Raw genomic sequence first — 22,869 nt, 5'->3', positions numbered from 1 at the left:
GACGATTCCACATTGGTTGCAGGTCTGCGATGAGAGATAACGCTTATATAAGCTTGTGTGTTCATGTTCCCATTTCTCATGCTATAGGGCAGATTTTGAGCTGTCTTTGTTATTGCCTGTAGTGGATTTGGATTAGAATATGGGTTTTGTTCCAGACTGGAAACACAAGATAAACACACTCATAAGCATATGTCCAGAGGCACTCAGTCACACAGCACACAAATGCAACATTCACCGCACCCCACTCTGTAGCACTGTGACCTGGAATATTAGCTGCCATGCCAAATGCGATCAAGGCCACAATAAATACACAGATACACACTCTTTCTCCAGAATTGCTGGTATACTTTATTGGTGGAAATCTATTTTCAAAGAAAGAAATCCCTGCCTTGTCTTTGTTCTTCGACAAAACACTGTTAAAAATTTGCCGGAAGAATGGTCAATGTGTTGTTTGTAATTTAGATGGAGACCAACAGTGGAATAAAACTTTGAGAGAGAAAGATGGTTATTTTGCTCGTGCTATTTTAGTCGTGGCGTGTCAGCATGTTTGTTGTTCACACTGTACTAATTTCTAGCCAGTTTCTCTTGTGTTAAATTGCAAGGCACAGCTAATCTTGACCTCATCTTGTTGAAAGCATTAATTGAAGGTGATGAATAATGCTGCAGAGATCTTTCTGTTCTAGTGCCTTAGATATGTCTAATTAAAAAATGTGCTGAATTTCTACACTTTAAATAGAGCTAGAACCACAAATGCTTGTCTGCTATAGCATATGCATGTAGCATTCTTAATTTTATGTAGGCTGGATATCCCAGCCTTTAACATCAGATACAACACATTTTCATGGAAATTGAATTGTTAAGTTTGCTTAAGTTTCCCACAGTCATCAAGGTTTAAAGGGAATACTTGTGGAAATAAAAAGTGCATTGTCAACACTGCATCCCAAAAGTTGACTGATTGCATTTGACAAATTCATCATCATGTCTCACGACTGCTCACTCACCAAACTGACTAGCAGAGTTGATAAACTCTCCACAGTTCATTTAGCCGGTAACATTCAAGATTGTTTTTCTCTATACTGAAGATGCCTGATATCATGGTGGATTGAAAGATTTAACTGAGCTTTGATCATGCTGGTAGAGTAAAGAGTATATCAGTTTGATCATTCCAGACGGATGTGAGCTGCTCCAATAACATAATAATAAAGATTAGTATGACATCCAGAGGAAATATGCAAACCTTCCATAGTTTTAAAAGCAAAAGAACAGCCTTCAGATACGTCCATGTGAAAATATTATGTAACCTGATAACTGGACGTGTATCTGTGGGAAAGTCGAGTACTGCTCTTTTCTGTTTCCTCTTGGTTTTCCAGTTTCCAGCCTGTCCTTTCCTCACTTTTCTGCCTTCTCTTCTTCTCTCCTCCTTTTTTCCCCTTCTCCCCCCCCCCTCCCTCCTCCCCCTCCTTCTCTTCAGCAAAACCATCAAGGTGAAAATAATTGACGACGAGGAGTATGAGAAGAACAAAACATTCTACATAGAGATTGGGGAGCCTCGCCTGGTGGAGAGCAATGACACCAAAGGTCAGGAAGAGGGTGAGCCTCGTGATCCTGCGAATAGTGAAGCCTTGACCCCAGTGTGTCCGTCGCACTGCAGAGGCCGCATGTTCTTAACACATGGAGGCACACAGGAGGGGATTTATTGTTCTCCTGCTGTTGTGTCCTAAATATGACAGCGAACATGCGGCAGACTGTACGTCATCTCATCAACCACATCCACTACACCTTTGTCTGTGTGCATGTCTGTGTGTGCCTTTTGTGTATGTACCTCGCCATGATGTTTGTTTATCATGCATGCATTTACCACCTCCCTCTATGTATGTGTATGTGTGTTGTCCCATACAGGAAGACCATAACCGTTAGGATCTTAGACCGGGAGGAGTACAATAAGCTATCCTCCTTCTACATTCTGCTTGAACCCCCCCAGTGGAGACGAAACAGGAAGGAACAGACAGGTGTGACGACTAATGAGCACTGAGAATGCACTTTCATGAATCCTGATTCAACAGACCATCACCAGAAATAAGTTCCTCATTCATTCTTATAACGCAGTTCTCCTTTGTTACTGTAGTTGCTGAGTGGGCTGTTAATGTTAACTGTTATCTCTGCGCAAAGAATAACTATAGTATTTCCGTGCAATATACTCAATCTGAGCAAGTTTTCAAATGTTCAGAACGTATAATTGACAAAAATTAAAGCTCATTTTTACGCTGTTCTATTACAGTGCTATGTATTGGGAAATGATGGAGTTACTTCCAACTAGAAAAATATAAAGCAGTTGTGGGTGGTGGTGAAAAAGCTCCAGAAACACTAAGTAAAAAATATGATTTCTGGAGGGAGCATTTGGCTGTCTCTGTTCAGTTTATTTGGCAGTGTTCTTGAAATGTTGGAATTTATTTTATGATTTCTAAATTAGCTTTTTCCAACCACCAACCCAAAGCCTAAATATTTAAAATGTACTTTTAAATATGACGAAGAAAAGCGGTAAATTTTAGCATCTGAAACGTTTGCGCCACAGGAAACGGTTGTTTGATAATTAAAGTAGCTGTTTAAATTTTGACATAACTTATAATTAGGGTGACTAATCGCTGCAGGGCATGGTCTAATATATCTCATATATAAAGAACATACATTAATTAAAAAATAATATATTTTGCATATAAACAAAATCTCAAACAATATCCAGGGAAAAAATATATTTTATCATCAGGTTATCAGTGCACGAGAGAAGCCTTGTTCTTGTCACTGTAAGCAATACAACATAATTTTCCTCAGCTTTGTAACTGGATGAGCCTTTGCATCTGTGCACATTGCCAGCATAGCTGATTACACAAATCTCCAAACATGGAAGCAAAGAAAAGAGACTACAGAGTCAGCGAGCCAGCTTTGTTTTAGTCTTTTTTATCATATTTATTTTATGTAAACCCTGATAAGATATTTGAGACAAGAGCACTTTGCAGTTAGAAGGAAGAACTGGCACTTTACAGCTGGCAACACTATAAAACATAAAATCAAAGCATCAGTTGCACTTATAGCATATTTCTGAAGTGACACAGAGCAGCACCCTTGTGTTTGCTCTTGATTTAGCAGGTCTGTTGATTTGGGATTCAGCCTGAGCACACACAGATCAGTTGTGTTGCTCCCTTCTGGACTTCTCTGTTTTTCCTCCTTTATTTTTTTCATTCTTAGTCTTTTTGCTCCTGAGCAAACTGAGCGGGAATTACACCTGTCCTCTCCTTTCTTCTCCTTTCCTTTTTCTCTTATCTACTTTGTTCCCCCCGTCATTCAGCCAAGAGCTTTCTGAGATATGTTTTCTGTTGGCGTTTGAAAATGTCACTGCTTGATTCAAAATGTTCTCATACAGCTGGATTGTGGATCACTGGGTTAAAAAAACATATAGAAGCAGTACCTAACAGACTGCTAACTGTGGGGTTAACAATTCCCTAAGTACACATAACTGACGCAGGACTTCTCTGATTATAATGGGCATGCTAGTAGATGGAAGAGCAACTATTGGCCCATATCTATGGGAGTCATAATGACTGATAATAGCCATTCACTGTGCTGATAACATATTAATGGGTGGAAAAACCCACAGTGACACAGGGCTGTTCTTCTTTTGCTCATGACATGTTGACATTCCACAGAGCCACTTTTTATGAAGAACTTTGTAGCTTTTCTACATTCTAGAAAATTAAATATTCCACAGACAGAAGCTGTGTCCTAAAGTTTAATTTAGTCCTATTTGAGTCATATCAAGCCTTTACTCTTCCAGGAGGAGGAATGCTTCAATGTTTCACACATCATTGTTAAGCAATCTGGTGCAGTTAAACCAGTGATCAAAATGTTTTGTAATCTAGTAGCTTAGTCAATTGAAATTTTATAAGCTCCCAAATATATTTTCTATAATAATATGTATTTCCTGTTAATAACACTGAAATGTTGATTCTAAGTTGTTCTATGATGTTGATTTAATGATTGAATCAAACAGTATTTCAGTTTCAATGCTTCCACCATGTAGTTAGGCTTTAGATGTGCATGTTAGTGTTTGTCTGCAACTCTGTGTTTGCCCTTAATCACTTGCTGAATCTATCTCCAGTGTGTTTATCCATTATCTCATATGAGATGCTCATCCCCCTTGTTTTTTATTACAAAGTAATTTATTGTAAAGTTGTAGGGGGGGTTTTAAGTGAGAAATGATCCATTTTATATATATTGTTATTTTGACATACACTACAGAGATTGATAAATCACATACTGTTAAGGAGTTTGAGATATAACCTCAGTTTTCTGTTTACATGTTGTCTAAAATGAGTTTTATGACCTTAAATGTACTTTAGCTCTTTTGGGTACACTCATTAAAAGTAGTTCTTTCTCTCTCTGTTTTACACACTCACACAGAGCAGCCATATCAGTGTGCTAATGGCAGCATGTGTTTACCAGGCATCAGCAGTGTTTATAGTGATGAGGGGATCAAAGACAAGGGCTGGATATCACATTATCACAGTCAGGAGATCAACCACACCTCCGGGATACACAGGAACACGCAAACACACACTGTCTGTGTGTTTTATGATCTGATGTGCTGGTTGTCTGTACTAAATGAGCCCTGCACATCTCTTAATGGCATTAACCCCTTTTTTGTGTGTTTGTCCATCCTGTTGTTTATCTGTGCATGTTCTGTATGCATATAGCCACGTACACATATCACTGTGTGCTTGCATTATCAACATTAATGTTTTTGTCTTTGTCATAAAATATTTGACCAATTTTCTATCCTCCCGAAGGTATTTCAAGGTTTTGTGTGTTTTATGGAGAAGGCATTGGACTGTGTCGTGCAGGGGATCCAGTAGGGGTACTTAGCCCAGGTATCTGGCCTCTTGTTAGGGCCATTCAGCCACAGTTACCCTTTTTCACCAATGTCAGTCATAATTTTTACGGATATAATTTCTAGGAATTGCCAAGTAGCAGATGGTTTCCACTTGTTCTGGTCTCTGCTTTTTGTAGATGTGGTTCTGATTTTTCATCAGGTGGTTTCCTCCAACTGGCACTGGAGAAGTGGTTTGGAGTCAAGTGTCAAGTGGTGGGAATAAAAACTAGCACCTCCAAGTATGAGCCCATAGTTCTCAGCTATGTTTCTTGTCAGGGCCTAGCTGCTACCCCAAGTGGAGGAATTTAAGTATATCTTGGGATCTTGTTGGAGAATGAGGGGAGTGGTGGGAGATTGACAGACTCCTAGAAGCCTCTTAAGTGAAGTTTTTTGAGCATGCCACAATAGGAGGAAGGCTCAGGGCATACCTCAAAGGGAGAGGTTATATCCCTTGACTCGCTTGGTCTGCAATTGTAATGCCTCTGTGTTCAAGCACCTCCTCAAGCTTGGTGATTTTGAAGCAGTGGCTGGGGAGAGGGAGGTCTGGGTGTCTCTGCTTAGACTGCTGTTTAGTAATAAACAAATATACTAAATATTTTTATATCTTTTGTCTTCAAAAAACAGTATTTGATGAGATTAGACAGAAAAAAATATCTCTAGAAATACGTCTTTAAAATTAGAATTCTTATGTTGCAGGGTTACATAAAATCTATGAAAAACCAAAAGTGGACCTGATTTACTCGCTATGTTTTTGCAGCTATATTCCACTTCTAGGCTTCTTCTTCCTCCTGCTACATTTGGATTGACAGTCTGACCCTCAGGGACAAATTAAGAGCATGGTGCACAACCCTGTGAATGTCAAAAGAAACAAGCATTCAAATGCTTGCACTTCTGAAATAATTTCTTCAGGCATGGAAACTGCAGGCATTTCCGCTGAAGAGTGGTGAGACACAGCTTTCATCAGCAGTGATAATTGACTTTTATCAGTTCTACACAGATGCTGATGTTTGTTCTTTGTCCATCAGAGCCTTTAGTTTTCAGGCCCCTCTTTTATGGAAACATGAATTACAAGAGTCCAACCTAGATGTAATAAATGCATGAACTAGTTTTTCAGCATCACTCGGAGACTGGATATTTCTAATTTTAGAGATATTGCGCAAATGGTAGGGATGGGTACCGGTGTCCGTTCTGACATAAACGGTACTAACCAGACCGAAAAGCAGCGCACATTTTGGTGCTTTTTTTTCCTGAGCTGTGATCCACTTCTAGCCAATCATTTTACGTTTCCGAGGATAGTAGGCGGGCCCAGGTACGTATGTTCTTTTAGAGCAGAGCTACAGATTAAAAATGTCCAAGGCGAAGCGGTCAAAAGTCTGGCTGTACTCATATTATAAGATGCAAACCAGGCTGCAACAAGTGCTTTAAGCTGATACTGTGATACTGTCAAAGGAGGTAACACCTCAAATCCGATGAAATACCTGGCGACGCATAGCATGTTAAAAGCCCAGAAATGCGCCGTATTTGATAGCTTGCTGCGAGACCTCACACCGAGCACATCTACTGCGGGTGGGTTGCCTGTTATGCAACATCCCCCAAAAACACGAAGAGTAGAGTCCTGGCCCCTAGCCCTGCCAGTGTAGCAGAAATGATGACGGATGATGATGGCAGCAGCAGCCGTTCTTCTCTGTGTGAGTAGCTTAATGTTGTTCGTGTGTAATTTACGTTGAGTAGGCTAACCACGTTATTACATTAATGCATGTAAGGTGAACTAGCAAACATTATCATAGCTACATGCGGCTGTCCTCTTGTTTGATGGCAGATACTCCCTTCACCCTGGCCAAAAAGGCTAAATGACCAAAGAAAAAGTGGAAAACAGTTAAACATGAGAGGTTTAGGACAAAGTTTGTGTTTTTTCCATTGTTTAAGCCCTGCTTCCAGCCAAGAGTGATACCATATATGCCCCATAGCTGCAGAAAAGGCTAACATTGTTATCTTTTTAAAAAAAAACTGCTGAACATGAGAGGTTTTTGGACCAATTTTGTGTCCTCCATTCTTTAAGCACCAGTTTGAGCACCGGCACCGTTTCAAAAGTACCGATTTGGTACTGGTATCGGATAAAACCTAAACGATACCCATCCCTAGCAAATGGACGAAAGCAGTCCTACATATTTGTTTAATATGTGCGTTGAAGGACATATCCTGGTCAAAAATGACTCCAAGCTTCCTCACAGTGTTACTGGAGGCCAAGCTAATGCCATCCAGAGTAAGGTTAGATCTGGTTAGATACCATATTTCTAAGATTTTCTTGGCCAGTACAATAACCTCAGTTTTATCTGAATTAAGAAGCAGAAAATTAGATGCCATCCAGGTTTTTATGTCTTTAAAACATTCCTGCAGTTTAACTAATTGTTGTGTGTTATCTGGCTTAATGGACAGATAAAGTTGTGTGTCATCTGCATAGCAGTGAAAATGTTTGCTATGCCTTCTGTTGATACTGCCTAAGGGAAGCATGTATAATGTAAATAGAATTGGTCCTAGCACTGAACCCTGTGGAACTCCATAATTAACTCTCCATTTATGTGAACAAATTGGAGTTGATTAGATAGATATGATACAAACCACTGCAGCCTAGTACCTGTTATACCTACAGCGTGCGCTAATCGTTCTAATAGAACATTATGGCCAACAGTATCGAACGCTGCACTGAGGTCTAGCAGGACAAGCACAGAGATGAGTCCACTGTCAGAAGCCATAAGAAGATCATTTGTAACGTTCACTAAAGCTGTTTCTGTACTGTTAGCTGTTTGACAACTACTCTTTCAAGAATTTGAACATTTTAAAATGTTCTGTATTTGGTCAAAACAGCATTGCATTGTTCAAAGACATAGGACCACTTACACATTACCTCTACAGGGTTGTTCTGCCCTGGAAACCCATGCCGCGAAGCTCCCGGCACACATTTTTTGCACTGATGTTAATGGCAGAGGTTGGTTTTGCTGGTTATTGAGTTGCCAGGGCATTTGTGACTATTATGACTATTATGCTCCATGCACCTCAGCAGTCACCACCTTTTGAGTGGTCTGTAATTTCATAGCTGAGCTACTGGGAGTTTTACCCCTCATATATAAAAGGCATGACTCCACTGGACAGGCAGGCAGGCAAAATCCTAAAATCTCCCAAAAATGTTAGTATGGTGGTGGGATGTGGTGTGTGGCTCAACTGCACGAGAGGGATGCAGTAGCGGGTTCAGGGGCAGTACCAGGGGAAATTGGCTGGCACAGCTGCCATCAGCTAATCACGATTCTCCGATTTATTTTAGGAGGACGCTAGAAGAGGAGTTTCAAATTCAGTGTTTGTGTTAGGCACAGAAATAAATGTCTGAAATAAAGTCTGGGTTTAGACTTTTATTCAGCCTGTAGCTTAGGTGGTAGAGCAGGGCATCTGCTATTCAGAGGGTTGGTGGTCCGATTCCCTCCAGTCTGGATGCCAAATATCTTTGAATGAGGCAAGTAAAGGCAAATAAAAGTGCATTGACTGCTCAGATAGACTAGAAAAGTGCTATATAAGAACCAGTCCATTTACCATTTAACAGAGTGTTGAGTCTCAGGCAAGCTTGAATAATGATGACCTTGACCAAGGTCAGATTCTGATTTTCTGAAACTCTTGTGAACATGATAACTAAGGATGAACTAGGATTTTCAAATTAATAATCTCTGGTTGCAGCAGATGAGTCTGAGTCTGGTTCTGCCAGAGGTTTCTTCCTGTTAAAAGGGAGTTTTTCCTTCCCACTGTCACCAAAGTGCTTGCTCATAGGGGGTCATATGATTGTTGGATTTTTCTCTGTATGTATTATTTTGGGGTCTATCTTAAAATATAAAGCACGTTGAGGTGACTTTTGTTGTTATTTGGCACTGTATAAATAAAATGGAATTGAATTTAATTAGAAAAGTCAAAATCTCAGAGGTCTGAGGACCTTTTCTCAGAAAATCTTGTGGATGAATGTGGTAACTCAAGAAGGAAGTCACCACATTTTTTCAAGTTTATACCATAGGTGCTCAGGAGGCTGAGGGGTAGCACTGGCAGCTTTTTATAACAAACACAGTTGAATATGTGAAAACATGGGACTATGTTGTTTTGTATTCTTAATTTCCAGTTAGTGTTTACTGAGGTTGCAATTTCAGTAAACTATTATTATTATTGTAAACTCAGTAAATTAGTACTGCAGAGAGACTGTGGAATGTAGAATTGGTTTTCTCAGAGCATTTTGGCACAATCCAACATATTTTAAATTGGCTTTTAAGTGTCCTACCCCTGAGACAGTGTTGATTAATTTGCGAATTGTGCCGTCAGATATGAATCCCAGAAAACAGCTCTGACATACAAGGTTTTATGACTGGGAGAATATAGTCAGCTTTTCTTCCAGCAAGGTCCCGTTTCATCTCTTGTTCTTTTATTCTGAACCAAAGATAAAAGGCTGATATTCTTGTCTTTTGATGCGGCTGTTTCATTTACCTGTGTTTTGCTTAAAGGAAATTAGGTTCACAGAATTCATATAGTGTCTAAACAGGCAACTGATTTGACATCTGTTGCACTGATATAAGGAGCTACATATTATGCAAAGAGAACAGAGGGAAACCGTGTAGTTCAGTAATTTCCTGTAGTCACTTGACTTTACTGGAAATAGAAGAGATATTGATAACAAGGCTTTTTTAGGACAGTAAGCAGAGTACATAAAATATAATCATAGGAGTCCATGAAATTTTTTCTTGTTATGCTGTTCTTGTTATTCAGGTATTCAGAAGCACAGAATGCTGCAGTGTCTTTACTCATACCTGGTTTGTTTGCTAAGTTTTTTTATTGTGATCAACTCAGTAGTGATAAGGAGGATGAAATGAGAGAGACATCACTGCATGAACCTGGTCTTTATTTTCTTTACTGCAGGGCAGAGAACGTGACGCACAAGATTTAGTCTGTGCATATTCAGATACTTTACGACTGATTATGCACAGATGCCCTAGAGCAGGGGTGGGCAATCTCAGTCCACGAGGGCCGGTGTCCTTGCAGGTTTTAGATGTGTCCTCGAACCAACACAGCTGATTTAAATGGCTAAATTAGCTCCTCAACATGTCCTGAAGTTCTCCAGAGGCCTGGTAACTAACTAATCATGTGATTCAGGTGTGTTGACCCAAGGTGAGATCTAAAACCTGCAGGGACACCGGCCCTCGTGGACTGAGATTGCCCACCCCTGTCCTAGAGCAATGTTTTGCCAATAACAATAGCATCACCCCACCTCAGATTTCAGCTTAAACCTCATCAGTTTACCACAACTGTAACTTGGCTCCAGTATTTTGAAGGCATCTTAAGTTCATGTGTCAGTGCTTCAACATTCAGCTGCCTTAAATTTCACTTATTTTTCAACCCGAGTCTGCTTTTACTTAATAGAACCGTAGCACATTGACAAAAGATGCCTTCCAATGTGTTTTTGTCGATTATTTTATCCTCTTCTTGTACTAGTTTCCTCCATCTTCCTTTCAACAACTTTTGGAGAGAAGGTATGAGTACCTGTTCAGCTCTGGCTTGTTTGTGCAGGTGCAGCTGGATATTTATTGTTTGCATGTGTAGGCAGATATCAAATTGGGTGACAGTATTGTTGCAGATGTGAAGTGTTGGTTTCTCTATTTAAATAAAGTAAATGGATCTTGGACTCCCACAGAAGATGTTTTGAGTGATCACATGTTTTATGCACATAGTTTTTTTTTTTTCTGAGGGTAAACTCAATTGAATTTACATGGAATTTTTGAAGTTTCTGGATGACCCTCAGATACAGCATCATTCAAATTTTGTCCCGAGGAACCTCAAGCAGTAGATAGTTCACCACAACCCATGAAGCTAAATATTTCACATTGGGGGAAAATGTGCGGCATGAGGAAGGAATATTGCTGAGAGGAAAAAGGCTGAAAACACACATGCCCTGCAGAAAGTAATAATGACCCCATGTCCTAAAACATGCAAGCATGTGTACAGTATAAAACAGGCACAGACAGATACAATTTATACTAATGCAGAGGTAAACATATGTGCATTGTAGTGTGCCCACACATGCATAGAGATACATTATGTGCATGAATATATGTGACAGATTTTGTCTGACAGCAATGTCATCCCCTCTCATACTCCTTTACCTTATGTCCTTTTTCAGCCCCCGTCTGTGTGCATCAGTATTTTTGAGTGTTTAGTTATACAATAGTGCATATCGTTAATTCCAGCATTGATTAAGATGGTACATGTGTCAAAACAGCATCAACTAATTGGACACATGATACTCTTCATCATGCCAGTCTGTATGTTTATGTACATGTTTCTATGTATCTCTCCATATTCTGTTTGTTTATTAGTATGTACATTACATATCCATAATGTACAAACCCACTGAACCCTGTGTTGTGCAGAACAGTAAACATCATTACAAATCTATTTAATGAGAGATTGCAAAACAGAGTCATTAACTCTGCAAAATCACCAAGCAATACAGCAATATGCAATTCTAAGTAAATTTCACATATGCAATGATTAATGATCATTTCACATTAATGCTTGTGTTGTTTTGTTTATTTTATTGAATGAGGACACTGATTACTATTTTTTTTATTTCATATTCAGTGCTAGATTGTTTAAAATGGAAGAGTAAGTTAGGTTAATTAAATTGCAGGCTCCTCATATCATTCAATTTCTCATTACTACTCTAATTAAATCTGTAGAAGTTAAGATTATTTATAAGAGCAATTGTAAATTTTTGAAATCAGTATTGTACAGCTTATACAATTACTACAGAAAACAACACCCAGCAAGCACATATTCTTGCTGGGTGTAACTTAGCGCCTGGGCTAACCCTTAGAGATAGAGTTAGGAGACATCTGGAGGGAGCTCAGACAAGAGTCACTGCTTCTCTGTGTGAAAAGGAGTCAGTTGTTAGGATCCCCGCTGGGCATCTCCTCTGGGAGATTTTTCCCTGAACTAGAAGGAGACCCTGATGAAGATCCATAACCTGCTGGAAAGATATTACTTCTCACCTGGCATAGGAATGCATTGTGATCCCCCAGGAGGAACTAGAAAGTGTTGCTGGGGAGACAATAAGCGATAGCATTTAACCCAGCTTCTAGCTCAGCCTTATTGACAGCACACAGCACTTCAGGAGTCTGCCTCAGATACATTATCCAGACATCCTTCAATTCTAAACAAAAACAAGTACCTAACTGTAGTGACTAACATGGGTTGTCACTCTAACAAAACTCTGAAAAGAAAAGCAGCATAAACTCCAGTTGTTACTTTCATATGCATTTCCTGTTTTTTTCCTCTTGCTACATTCATTTACCTGCCCTCTACCCATTTTTGTTTTATTTTCAACCTCTCTTTTCTTGTCTCTTTTTTGCTTTTTCAAAATGTTCCATATGATATTCTTTCTTATCTATATCCCCATACTCTTCTCCTTTATTTGTATTTCCTTCTTTTTTCCCTTTCTCTTCCTTAATCTCATGTAATGGACCTGGTAAAACTGTGTTAAGTCTTTAAAAGTTCTTCTTGTCCATCTGCTTTTGTGCCTCCTTCTGTGACACTCTTCAGAATTGTGACAGTATAACAACTGCTTCTTCCTCCGTCTTGTCCCCTGCTGTACTGTTTAATCCTGTCAGAGGCCCTGTCTTCAATTGTCTCCTTCCTGTCTTCTTCCTCCTTCCATCTGCATATCTCCTCCTTCCCAAAGCACTGATGCTTCTCCCCTCTGTTCCTGCTCTTTGTTTTTCTCTTCTTGCCTTTCCTCTTTTTCCTCTACGTTCTCCAGTGAATCTTGAATCAATTAAACATGACAAAAATTCTCTCTTCTCTCTGATTGTTCTTTCTTTCCTTCATCTTTGCCCCTTACTCAACCTTTCTACTCTCTCCTTCCCCTCCAAGTCACCTTCTATCACTTCTGTTAAAGTAGGGGCTCCATCAAACACGACAAGGTGTGAAATCCCACATGCACACCGAACACATGCTACCTCCTGTCAGACACGTATTGACAGATGTTTCACCCAGACAAAGAGGCAGACACAATTCCTAAACTAAAGACAATACCGTGGAGAAAATTCAGAAAGAAACACACGTAGACTGAGTGAAATTTAGCACTATTTAAATTCAGAAACTGAATGTTCCTTTCCAGGGTGTACATTTGAAGCTAGCATCTGTATATGGTGTTGGACCACATATTTTTGCCTAGAATTTGGACTGATGATTTACCTGGATCAATTTTATGCTGATAGAAAAGCTTTATATGTTAGCCATGATAAATAAACAAGTTTAGACCCTGCTTCTTTACTTGATCTCTACAATAAGCTTCTCAACTATCCAACAACAACTCTTGTTGGATAGTTGAATATCAAATATGGTCATGCTGTAATCACTGAGTCTAATCTAATTGTTATGGTGTGCCATACTATATGAAGCCCCAAATCATTGTTATCTGATATAACAATAAAAGTACATTGGGGTTGGTGAAGTGTATGCCTCTCAGCTGCTCTTTTGTGGCCTTCTTTTGATAATTTCACACATGAACTCCAAACAGTCTCAGAAAAATCAGATTTGGAAATTATTTGAAGTCGCCCCTTCTTACATGTACCAGACAAAAATGTCAGATTTTCTTTACAACTATATTTCTATGTAGCTGCCCTAGCTGCACATTCACAACTGGATATGCATGTGAGGCTTACGTAAACCATGCAGGAAGTTCTACTACTCACACTCAAATGGTATCAATCAGGGATTAAGGAACTTGCTATTAGGAGCTTGTAAAGTAAAGATTAGTTTGATGTCCAATCTGGGTAAGTTGGACACTGTATAATGTCTTGAAAACGGGCACAATGAATGTGTGAAAACAGCTTAGAGCTTAGATTTTTAGAATTAAAAGGTTCTTTCTAAAGAAAAAAAATCAGAGACACATCTGCAAAAGGTCGCATAAAATACAAACTTGTAACTGTCTGGCATTGGTATTTGCAGTCCATTGTGGAAGATAGGAAAGGACAATAAAGTGAAATAATAATAATAATTCTGTTTCCTAGCAGGCAAAGTTGACAGTATAATCTTTCTACATTTTCAAAAGTACAAATTGTGACTTCTTGCTAGCGGGACAGAGAGCACTAACCTGTACTAACTGTACCTCATGGGCTCATTTGTTCCCACTGAATATGCCACAGAGCACAATTAACTCGAGAGCTGCGTCATATTGTCAGTATTGCTACCTGAATTAGTGATGTGTTCCTTGTTTTTTTACTTTCACAGTTTTCTGAAGCCCCCTTGAAACAAAGCCAAATCAGGAAGGAGAGGAAAAAAATTAGAATCAGACAGAGAAAAGGGTGAATGCAAATTAGAGATTTTAATTATGAGAGCCGGAGATGAAAAAGATTTTAAAGAGTAGGACAGCTGGAGTTGGAGGTATAAAATGTTACGCAACAAAAATACACATACCACAGCGTATACTATCCTCATATTTTAGGTTTGTTTTCATCCAAATATACATTATCAAAAAGTTTAAAAGTATGCAATTTTGAATCTAATTATGTACAATGCTGAATTCAACGCATATTTAAATGCTTTAGTAATATTTCTGTATAGCTGTCCTGACTTAAAAGCATATTCAGTGGTATTAATTGAATTAGCTTCAAAGGAGCACAGAGAAGGACAACGGGAGAAGAAATCCGAATGATAAATTGTGCAGACAGTAGCTTTGACAAGAAGCAGCATCTTACCCTGCAACATTCAACCTCTGTCAGATTCATTTACAGATACGCTCACACAGAAGGAGTGTAGCTAACGAGGATACTGCCAGGTCATCCTCATCTCACATGTGACTTATTGTATGCTGGTATTAGAGTTCATTAAATTAGCTTTGGTGCAGCTGTGTGTGTTTATGTGTGTGCGCTAATCACTATATTGTAAATTCAAGTTAGCTAAAAAGCGAACATTGAAAGTCTGCTGAGATAAAAATTTTATTTTTAGAGACTGCCGTCATATCTGAAGTGACTGTTAGTATAAAAAAATACACATGGTTGTTTACAGACACAGTTTATTGTAACCCGTCGACCTTTGGCCAGGTCAAAAAAGGAAGTGAGGTGACATAGCTGTAATTTTAAGCCACAGAATCCTTATATGGTGAAGGTCAGGGTGGACTGATAGGTCAACAAAATGTTGGACTTATTACTGGACACACTGCACCATTAAAGGAGAAAAACAGAAATGTTAGATGACCATTGTTATCTATTTGGTAGTGAGGCAGAAGTGAACCAGCTATATTTTCCCTGCAGTTTAAAGGCTATGGGCAGACAGTGTGGTGTTGAAAGTGGTTCTAAGGTATAGGAACAGTGAAAGCATCTGCATAGACTGAAGAGGCAGGTGATATTCTCAGCTAATTTAATTTAATCTGTTTTGTGTGCTACAGCTGGCTAACAAAGAAGTCTGCTAGGAATTTATTCCTGGTGAATGCTTTGTTATTAACAGGTGGCTTTTGTATACTGCAGTAATTAAAAAGAAAAATAGCAGGCTGCCTTTTGGTTGCCCTAGACTTTACTCTGTTGCTACATGAACACGCTGGGCACCACAGTTCTAAATTGTGCCCCTTGCTTGTGGAGTACAAGTTTGATGAAAGTGCTCTTGGCAGACATTTGCATGGCTGTTTGTGCAAGTGAGCTATAAGCTCCATGCAGCAAACCCAACTGAGGGGAACAAATGACCAACGGGTTGGTGTAGACCCACAATGCAGTGCACAATAATGGAAGGCAACAGCATGGATAACTGTTCCCCCGTGAAAAATATGATCAAGGCCATTCTGTCTGACGCCTCACCCTTTGATACCAGCAGTGAGTTCTTTCTCGACGGTGAATCTCAATTACTGGCACAGACCATAAAGACAGAGAAAAGAAAAGAGATGGGGGTGGCGTGTGAAAGACAGAGCGACAGGGATAATGAGATAACAGGGGAACTAATGGAAGTATTTTCCATTTAGTAATGGTGCTAAAACAGTTGAAGAATATAAAGCTAATTAAATAAGTTAAAATTGCAGACACTTCTAGTTAATAATTTAAGACAAAGATTGCTACTTGAAGTGGCAATTATGAATAAAGTGCCAATAATGGCATATGATCACCAGCTCTCTTTGAAGAATTAGTGATCAAAATGTATTTGTACCTGGTACGCTGAGGGTTTTGTGTTATATGGTAAATATTTGTATAGCGCATTACTAGTCCCCAAGGACCCCAAAGTCCAGCCATCCACCCATTCACGCACACATTCATGCACTGGTGATGGCAAGTTACATTGTTGCCACAGCCACCCTGGGGCGCACTGACAGAGGCGAGGCTGCCGGACACTGGCGCCACCGGGCCCTCTGACCACCACCAGTAGGCAACGGGTGAAGCGTCTTGCCCGAGACTGTCCAAGCCGGGGCTTGAACCGGCAACCTTCTGATTACAAGGTGAACTCCCAACTCTTGAGCCACGATCGCCCGTGTATTCATTACAGATAAAAAGTTTGGAATTTTAGAGGAAAATACACGGCATCATATTTGTTGTGTTTGTCTTGAGCATCATGAGTGTCTCATATTAAGGACCAACCGAAAGATGCTGCTGAAAATGAGGCGTAACCTTGAGAAGTCTGTGGGAGACTAATGTGTTTGAAGAAAGCAGAGATCACTGAGCTGGTCTGACAGAGCTGTGTGGGGTATGACGTACATGAAGCAGTGTGCACAGACACACAAGTGAATGAAGAAAGCGTCCGAGCTAACCCAAACAGACCATCAGTCCCATCACTCTTACTTGCCTATGTTCATTCCTTAGAGAATAAGATGGATTATCTGTGGCTGCAAGTACACACACAGCAGGATGCGAGACACTGTATTGTTTTTGTTTTGACCAAAACCTGACTCCGTAGCAACATTTCTGATGTCGCATTCCTGCTGGACAGACTAACAGCCTTCTGTAAGCACCAATAAGACCTGAGGTGGAGGACTGTGTGTATACATTACATTATATGTGGTGCAGCAACAGTGGAATTGTCACAACTCATTTTCTTTTGAAAGATATGATAGTGAAATTCCAACCCTTCTACCAGCTATAGTAATTCACTGTCACCACCCAGGACATCCTGTGGCAGCTGTACAGTGCCATCAGTGAGCTAGAGACTGTTCATTCAGACAGTTTCAAGGTGGTTGCTGGAGATTTCATATACATAAACTTAAATTGTTCTATCCAAATTCCAATAGCGTGTCCACTTTCCAACCAGGCGCAATAACTCATTTAATATGGTGTATACAAACATCACATTTCTGTTATGCTTTTTCCAGCATAGAGAACATTACTGAAACGCATTAAGGCAAATCCGATCAGACCAGTAGTTGCATCCTGGCCAGATACAACTACAGCACTTCAGGACTTTTTTGCAAGTACTGATTGGAGCATGTATGCTCCAAGTGTATGTGTGTTGTTACAGTTATCAAACCCTTCTTCTGATGTCATCAGAGAGCCTTAAAGAGCTGAGAATTAAGGATGCTGCCTTCTGATTGGGGGTAAAAGTAGTGCTCAGGTTGGCAAAAACTGATCTCTACTGAGCCATCAAGAAGACTAAGTTGGCATACATAAGAAAAATTGAAAGCAAATTCTGTGATTCCAGGGACACTGGGCTCATGTAGCAGGAGATTCGGGCTGTAAAATAATACCGCAAGTGGACGACACAACCCTCCCACCAAAACCAGCTGAATGAGTTCTATGGGAGGTTTAAGGCACTGAAACTTACACCAGAGAAGAAAACCTGCAGGTGCAACTAATGTGAAGAGATTCATCCGACTAGTCATGGATCTTATCAAAACCAGCCTCCCACCTTCTCTGGAGCCCTTACAGTTGGCATACTGTGCAAACAGTAAATGCTTACAGTAAGACCTCATCAAACTGAACACAGGGGTCACACGGGGCTGTGTGCTCTGTCCGTTGCTCCATACTTTGCTGAAACAAGACTGATGATACAACACTAGCGCACATCATCTCATCAGCAACTACGATGAAATAAGTAAACAGGCTAGAGGTTGGAGGCCTTTTTGAAAAGGTTTTGAGAAGTTAAATGAAGGGACACTGCCGAGCTCAGATGGGAATTCACAGGGTAGGCGCTGACACACTGAAGGCTCTGTCTCCAAAGGTGTAGAGGTTGGTAAATGAAGCAAGTGAGAACCCCGTTTTATGGAGGCAATGTTGGGTCTCAATAAAAGCTGTTTGGGCATCCTGAACAGCTACATCACACTTTGGTATGGTAACTGCAGTGTGACTGGCATAAAGACTGGAAGAAGAAAGTCCTCTTCATTGTAGTATAAGAGATATCACTCCACTAGAACAAGATCATCAAGAATGTGACCTTGAAGTTGTACCTGACAACTTCACCTGACATGGTTTCACCTGACATGCTAACTTTTGAGAAAACTGATTTTGAAAACTTAAAAAATAAATAAATAAATAAAATAACAATATCAGCTTATTTCTTATTTGAAACTACTTCTTCTGGTGTGCTACACAACTAGCTTCCCTCACTTTATTATCTTTTTTTCAGCTAATCTCTTGCATAAATTCCAATCTGCATTAACACAACTGACTGGCTTACTGCTGTTTCTTTTCTAACTGTTTGTGTCCCCTGTTTTGTTTCTTCAGAGGAACAGCAGAAAGACGAAGAAGTGGAAGAAGAGCCGCTGACAGGAAAAGATGAAGAGGAACGCCGCATAGCTGAAATGGGCCGTCCAATGTTGGGAGATCATGTCAAACTGGAGGTGATCATCGAGGAATCATATGAATTCAAGGTAAGGCGGTGCCACATTGACTATATTTCCAGTGCAGGAACTAAGTGTGTTTCTACTACAGGAACAAAAGTCAGAGCTCCAAAAGACTCTGTTTAAATGGTAGCATTTTTCACTTGACAGGAACTCCGGGGGATACAGCTTGTAGAGGTGAATTGATTGGTTGAGTAAGCAGAATTTTATAGCAGCCACCATTTTTAAAACTCTGTAGCCATATATAGAGTTGTGTGTTGCTTTTTTCATTGTGCTTTGACACATTAGCATTGATTTACAAAAGGATATGGGCTATATTTGCCCTTTATACTAGGGAGAAAGCTATCCTGTTATACTGTGACATTTAGTGTGTAATCTTTTGCATTGCTGACATCAAATATACCGAAACGAAGCCTATATAGTCAAACGGGAGAAAAAGACATCCCAAATCTATTGCTTTTTCATATATCAGCTGACTGGTTTGCATAGTTTTTGTAAGTTTGCACATGGCAGTGGACACAGATTGCATGCAGTTTAGGTACTTTGGATTGAAATGAAGCCTTTGTGTGGTGAGATAAAGATGACAGATCTCATCTGAGGACAATAAAACAAGTTTAGATGGCAGGAAAACTGAGGATGTTTTACTCTGAAGTATAACTTTCGGATTCAAACATCCTTGAACAATAAGATTTCATGACACAATAGGATATTTAAAAGCAGACATATCTCTGTCTGCTTTCAAAACCTACGTGTTGTCTGTAATCCAACAATTTGGAACTTTGAATACATGCTTTAATTTTCTCCCATATATATTATTGTTTTCACATACATGTCTCAGTATTCCTTATCCTGTCTTTCAATTCAATTCAATTCAGTTCAATTCAATGCGCTTTATATTGTAAGGTAGACCCTACAATAATACATACAGAGAAAAAGCCCAAAAATCAAATGACCCCCTATGAGCAAGCACTTTGGCGACAGTGGGAAGGAAAAAGTCCCTTTTAACAGGAAGAAACCTCCGGCAGAACCAGGCTCAGGGAGGGGCGGGGCCATCTGCTGCGACCGGTTGGTGTGAGAGAGGGAAGTGACGATGAAAGACATGCTGTTTACATGTTTTTCATTCTGTGTGTCTTCAACTAGTTTAGAATGCAACAGCTAGGCTGCTGATGAAAACTTCATGCAATCGTGCTTTTGAGGTTGTAGCTCTTAAACTTTGGAACAGCCTTCCTCACATTATTAGATCGGCTGAAGCAGTGGTTTGTTTTACATGACTGCTCAAAACTCCTTTTTATAGGTTAGCTTTTCCTTAATCTTTCTCCCATTATTTTTGGCCATAGTTCTCATCTAATAATAATAATAGTAATAATGGATTACATTTATATAGCGCTTTTCGAGACCCTCAAATTGGTGTACAGAAGGGTGTATGTTGGAATTAATATAAGACCATATGGCTGACTGCATGTCTGTATGCTGGAACATGTATGCTTATTTTTTATTGTGTGGTTTTAGTCAAACTGTGGAGCACTTGATTTTGATTTACAAATAAAGTTATTATTATTAGTATTATTATTATTATTATTGTCTATTGCGAGTGTAGTAATATGCTAATATTCACAAAAGGGCAACAAAGGATTAAAATAAAGCTCATATAACATATTCATGCACAAATTTTCCTGATACATATAGGAAATAATTGGATATTTGTTATGTTTGCTTAATTTCCTCCTTTCCCTTCACCCACACAGACTCTTAAGACGAGTGCAGATGTAATTACCATCCATGTTACATTTGTGTGTGTATGTGTGGGACTGTGTGTACTAATGCATGTTCTTTGCTCCTGCTCCACCTACACAATCACTCTAAAAAGACAGCTAATAGCACCCACTAATAGCTTGCCACTTGACAGGATACTATAGTTTGTCAAGTAGTTCAGTGTGTATGTGTATGTGTGTGTGTGAAGAGATCCTATAGTTATCTAAAGTACTGTCCACTGGCAGATGTAGAGTGACATTAGAGACTGAACAAGGATGGGAGGTTAAAGGAAAAAAAGGTTTACAATGTTTTTACCCTTGTGTTTTTAGCACAATAATAATAAATAAATAAATAATAATAAAGTCTTGAGCCACTGATTATTTCTTTAAATATGGTGCTGGGAAAATGAGAAATGTCTGGAGCAATTTATTGAAATGTGGGACTAGAAATGGAAATGCCTAGAAGGCAAAAAGTCTCTCATAAGACTTTCAAAATCATGAGAATTTCTACACTTCTCATGAAATTGAACTGCAATCTACAATATGACCACATTTACTCTTCAACACAATCTAAACTCTATTAGGCAAGCTTTCTTATTTCTATGTCAGAGCCTCCATGTTGTTCTACAGATGGGTATAGGCACTCACTCAGGACCTGTATACCAGTTTTTGGATAAAAGCTCATTGGGAATTATGTTGATACAAAAGTATAATTTTATGCCTGTCAGACTGTGTTATCTTTTAATTTTACTTGTGACTTTTAGCTCAATCATCACTGGATTATATAGCACCACTTGCTGGAGGATTAAAACTAAACTCCAGTTCAGCTTACTGACTGAAGATTAGAAAAGTATTGTAAGAAAAACTGTCATCCCAAAATATTAACTTACTCCTTCTCAAGTCATTTATGTAGTTATGTAATTACTGTCATCCAAAGGAACAACAATTTATTTTTAGTTAAGTTATAATTAAATTACATAAGCCACAAAATACTGACTTTACAATGTGCAAATTGCAACTTTTATCTCAAGTATAATTTTCACTAGTACTTACTTTCTTTTGATTTTGACATAATTTAGTTTTCACTCATTTAAAGCAAACATTGGTTTCATCATAGAAATCTAACAGACACAATCTTGATGATTTTGACCCCTTTCTAAGATAAACACAGAGTCAAGAAGTCTTTTCATGTGTCTTTCAGAAGAAAAATACATAACGTTCCTCAGTCCCAGCATGGGGCCCTCCCAAAATAAAGGGGAAATTCACATGGATACACACAGGAAACCCATGCATATGCATGTTTCAGTCTGACTGAGTCCAAAGTAATTGAGGGAGCGAAGAAAAGAGATGGAAATCAAAGCTGATAAAAGTAACAGCATTAGAGAATGATAAAATGGCAATCGTAGAAGACGGTATTATGCACAAAACCTAGGTGAATGCAGTTTAGCGAACACTCCAGATACAATAGGCAGAGTAAAGCTGGCTGTGTCTGTGCATGTTTGTGTCCACAGCTAAGAAGCCCTATTTACACACCTAAGCTCCATTCAACACACTTCCCTCAGAAAAGGAGAGTGCATTCCCCCAGTGCTCACTAATTAGTATATGTGTGTGCATGCTGGATTGTTTGTGTTACCCCAGTCTGTTTTAGCTTCTTCCTATTGAAGAAGACTGTAATAAAAATGTAAATACTGTAAAATAATGCACATGGAAGGAAACCGTGGAAAGAAAAAGGAAGGAAAATGGAAGTAAACAGAGACATATATGGAAAGAAAAACAAACAAGTCTACTGTATATCTAAATGTTTATTTAATAAATGGTAGTGAAAACTATATTTTGAATTCTTGCAGAAATATCACAAATATAAGGCTGGGGAAGATGTATAAAGCGATGCACAGGAATGATGCAGCTGTAAGAGAATCTTGAATTTTAATATTTCACTGCAGTGTGCGTCTTATAGCTTTAGTCATGAATTGTATGAAACTGATACAGAGTATGTTTATGTTTTCACCTTTATTATGTCCCTGGAAATTCATAAAAAAATGCATTTCCTGTGAAAGCTGAGTGCCAGTTTCTTATTTCATGCTGTGTCGAAATCCAAGAGATTTCCTATGCTAGATGCAAATGACTGATAATCTGTCTCTCCTTTGGCAGAACACAGTGGACAAGCTGATAAAGAAGACCAACCTGGCTCTGCTGGTGGGAACCAACAGCTGGAGAGACCAGTTCATAGAAGCCATCACTGTAAGCGCAGGTAAGACCAACGGCGAGACTCAGAAGCCCTGTGTCCAACTCTGATTTTAACTGGAGTGTGTGTGTGTGTGTGTGTGTGTGTGTGTGTGTGTGTGTGTGTGTGTGTGTGTGTG

The 22,869-nt window shown here is 39.2% G+C and overlaps 1 protein-coding gene across 3 annotated transcripts in view; it reads left to right on the top strand.

Moving 5' to 3' along the window:
- slc8a1b (solute carrier family 8 member 1b) overlaps nt 1-22,869 on the top strand; it is a 135,259-nt gene that overhangs the window by 83,507 nt on the left and 28,883 nt on the right. Inside the window, exons 5-7 of one of the 3 annotated variants that reach the window (XM_005733734.1) lie at nt 1,900-2,009; nt 18,640-18,785; nt 22,658-22,757. In XM_005733734.1, coding sequence (XP_005733791.1) covers nt 1,900-2,009; nt 18,640-18,785; nt 22,658-22,757 — 356 coding nt within the window. Of the gene's footprint in view, nt 1-1,471; nt 1,591-1,899; nt 2,010-18,639; nt 18,786-22,657; nt 22,758-22,869 lie in introns of all 3 variants that reach the window. The other 2 variants (XM_005733735.1, XM_013910992.1) reach the window with 2 other exon arrangements.

Source organism: Pundamilia nyererei, unplaced genomic scaffold, assembly GCF_000239375.1.
Source record: "Pundamilia nyererei isolate P.nyererei 1_Seehausen unplaced genomic scaffold, PunNye1.0 scaffold00054, whole genome shotgun sequence".
NCBI classification, from domain to species: Eukaryota; Metazoa; Chordata; class Actinopteri; order Cichliformes; family Cichlidae; genus Pundamilia; species Pundamilia nyererei.
Note: the sequence above shows the minus strand (reverse complement) of the source record. Positions and strands in the feature narration are given on the sequence as shown.